At 60.4% G+C, this 3,412-nt stretch overlaps 1 protein-coding gene across 1 annotated transcript in view; it reads right to left on the reverse strand.

Annotated features, from left to right (window-relative positions):
- Positions 1-1,115: 1,115 nt before the first annotated feature.
- The window catches only part of LOC109926370 (epidermal differentiation-specific protein-like), a gene marked incomplete at its 5' end in the record, with an annotated part of 3,509 nt that continues 1,212 nt past the window's right edge, over positions 1,116-3,412 (reverse strand). Inside the window, one exon of the mRNA XM_048621128.1 lies at positions 1,116-2,232. Within this exon, the coding sequence (XP_048477085.1) occupies positions 1,116-2,232 (1,117 nt within the window). The remainder of the gene's footprint in view (positions 2,233-3,412) is intronic.

The raw sequence follows: 3,412 nt of genomic DNA on the forward strand, positions 1-3,412 counted from the left end.
AAGGGGGCAATGCGGCAGACAGGAGGGACAATGAGGCAAGAGGATCAGGCAGGGGGCAAGCAAGGGGGGTGGGGGGGGAAGAGACAGGTGCGGGGAATGGGGTAAGATGAGGCAGTGAAAAGCCAGGAGGGGAGGTAAGGATATGGAGGGCAGTGCATGGGACTCTCTCACTCTCTGTCCATCTCACTCTTTCTCTCTCTCTCTGTCTCTTTCTCTCTCTCTCTCTTTCTCTCTAACTCTCTCTCACTCTCTTTCTCTCTCTAACTCTGTCTCACTCTCTTTCTCTCTCTCTCTCACTGTCTTTCTCTCTCTCTCTCTAACTCTCCCTCACTCTCTTTCTCTCTCTCTGTCTCTGTCCCTTTCTCTATCTGTCTGTCACAATGTCTGCCCTAAACCCCTCCCCCCAGGGCAGCCCCCCCATCAGACTCTGTACCCTGAGGCAGAACCCCCACCCTCATCCCTTCACAATGTCACTAACCCCCCCCACCCCAATAAACCCCCACCAAATCCCCACCCCCATCCCTCCACTCCCAGGATAGCCCAGCAGGGTGAGGGGAAATTGGAGAGTGAGAGAGAGAAAGATGGAGGGAAGGAAGGGAGAAAAGAGAGGGAGAGGAGGTGGGGACTGGGAGGGGTAATGGGTGAATGGGAGGGGGTAGAGGAAGAATGGGGGCAGGGAGAATGGAAGGTGGAGGGAGAGAATGGGAAGGGGAGAGGGAGAATGGGAGAGGGTGAATGGGAGGCGGAGGGGGAGAATGAGAAGGTGGAGGTGGAGAATGGGAAGCGGAGAGGGAGAATGGGAAGGTGGAGGGGGAGAATGGGAAGGTGGAGGGGGTGAATGGGAAGGGAAGGGTGAGAACGGGAAGGGGAGAGGAAAAATGGGAAGGCAGAGGGGGAGAATAGGAAGCGGAGGGGGAGAATAGGAAGCAGAGGGGGAGAATGGGAAGCGGAGGGGATGAATGGGAAGGTGGAGCGGGAGAATGGGAGGCAGAGGGGGAGAATGGGAAGTGGAGGGGGAGAATGGGAAGCTGACGGAGGGAGGAGAACAGTGTCCAAGCCCTGGCCGCATGGGGATCCCCCCCACCCTCCACCCCGACCTTCCCCGGGAGAGGGCCTCAGTCCTGCAGCTCGTACTCGATGGTGACACAGGTACGGTCCACGCAGGTGAGGTTGGCCCTCTCCTCGATGAGCTGGAAGCCCAGCTGGATGGAGATGATGACGGGCACCACGTAGACCTTCTCCTCCAGCAGGATGGTGGCCTTGACCGTGCGGTTGGCCGGGACTCGGGCCTCTACCTCCATGGAGCGGCCCAGTGTGCGGCGCCAGCTCTCCGTCACCCCCTTCTCCACCTGGAAGCCCCTCTCCAGCTCCAGTTTCATTTCGGTGCCCAGCGTCAGGTAGAAGCCCCAGTAGAAGTCGGACAGGGTGACTGAGAAGGAGACCCCCTCCCTCAGCACGGTGTGGCTGGAAAAGGTGAAGGACTCGCTGACCCCCAGCTCTGTCTGGAGCTGGTGGGACACCGTCAGGAGCTGCTCCAGGGGTGACGCATTGTGGATCAGTAGCTCGTTGAGGACCTCCGTGGTGGATGTGCTCTGGACCAGGCCGCACTCCAGCCTGACTTCCACCACTATGGGCAGGCCCTGCCGCAGTGGGCACAAGTGGCTCAGCATGTCGTTGAAGGAGGAGGGCCCGTAGGTGGAGTAGTCCAGGACGGTGCCCGCCTGCGCCAGCCTCTTGCGGCCAGCATTGTAGCTGTTGGATGACAGGAGCCAGACCCCGGAGTCCACCACGTGCGACGACGCCAGGTCATTGACGTCACTGTAGGCCAAGTTGACCTGGCGCGAGAAGTTCCTGCCGACTCCGCCCAGGTCGAAGTTGGTGTAGATCCGCATCCCGGGGTCCTCGAGAGTGTGGCGGACGGCCCGGACGGCGGAGATGACGTGGCCAAAGGACCCCAGGTCGGCGTAGCAGCCCTCCTCGAAGACCTCGAAGGCATCCTCAGCGTCGCCCGAGCAGCCGGCCTCGACGCAGCACTGCCAAGGCGCGCCGCGCACCTTCAGAGACATGGTGGCGTTGTTGAAGGCCAGCAGCAGCAGGTCATCGGCGTCGTCATGCAGCTCCAGGGACAGGCCCCCGAAGTCCTGCTCCTCGTACAGAATGATGCACGGGTAGTGCAGCTCGCTCAGGTCGCACGGCTCGGTGCGAGAGATCTGGGTGCAGCACAGCCACGAGCTGCGGGGACAGACAGACAGACACAGACAGAGAGAGAGAGAGAGAGGGAGGGGGTGGTGAGGAGGCTCTGTTAGTAAAGGACGACGAGGCAGCGAGAGACAGAGACTCAAAGGACCTAATCAAAGCCTAATCAGAATGGGGTGCTGTTGGATGTCGTGGCAAGGGGGATTCCTCCCACCCCCAAACCCCTACCCCCACACCCCTACCCCCACCCCCAAACCCCCACCCCATCCCCATTGAGTTGGAGGTGGGGAATGGTGGCCATATTTGTGAGGACCTGTCTCTCCATTGAATTGATGGCAGTGTGGAATGGCGGCGGCCATCTTTGTGAGGGGCACGTCTTCCGCGCGGGGTTGACAGCAGGGCGGGCTGGCTGTGGCCATCTTTGTGCGGGGCACCCCTCCCATGTTGAGTTCGCCGCGGAGCGGCGTCTTGGCGGCCCTCTTTGTGAGGGGCACACTCTCCATCAAAGTCAGAGCGTAGTGGAGTGGTGGTGGCCATCTTTGTGAGGGGCACTCTCTCTATCGAGTTGGTTGGGGGTGGTAGTGGCTATCTTTGTGAGGGACGCAATCGATTTTATTGGGAGGCGGGAGAGCCATTTTTGTGAGGGGCGCTCTTTCCGTTGAATTCATAGCAGGATGTGACAGCGGTGGCCATCTATATGAGGGGCATGCTCCGTCGGGTGGAACCGTGGTAGCCATCTTTGTCAGGGGCACTCTTTATACATATGATGGGGTGAGGGGCGGTCGTGGCCATCTTTATGAGTGGCGCTCTCTCGGTGGAGTTTTTTGTGGGGCGGGTGGGACCGCCATCTTTCTGAGGGGCACACGTCCTATCGCGTTGTTAGCGGCGTGTTGGGTTGGCGGGGGGGCGGTGGCTGGGTTTATGTGGCCATCTTTCTGAGGGGCAGTAGCCCCAACGGGTGGACAGCAGAGTGTGGTGGTGGCCATGTTCGTGAGGGGCACTCTTTCCGCTGTGTTGACAGCAGAGTAGCCTGGCGCTGGCCATCTTTGTGAGGGGCACGCCCCACCAATCCCATTTTGAGGGGATGGCAGGTTTTACACACTCACACTCGGTCACACTCCCTCCCTCACACTCACACGAAGGCAGAGGGACCTCCGGTGTGTCCTGAGGGGAGGGGCGTGGTCGTGACGGTTCTGCGGATTAAGGGGGGGGGGGG

This window comes from Rhincodon typus, unplaced genomic scaffold (genome assembly GCF_021869965.1).
Source record: "Rhincodon typus isolate 14 unplaced genomic scaffold, sRhiTyp1.1 hic_rhity00000062, whole genome shotgun sequence".
NCBI classification, from domain to species: domain Eukaryota; kingdom Metazoa; phylum Chordata; class Chondrichthyes; order Orectolobiformes; family Rhincodontidae; genus Rhincodon; species Rhincodon typus.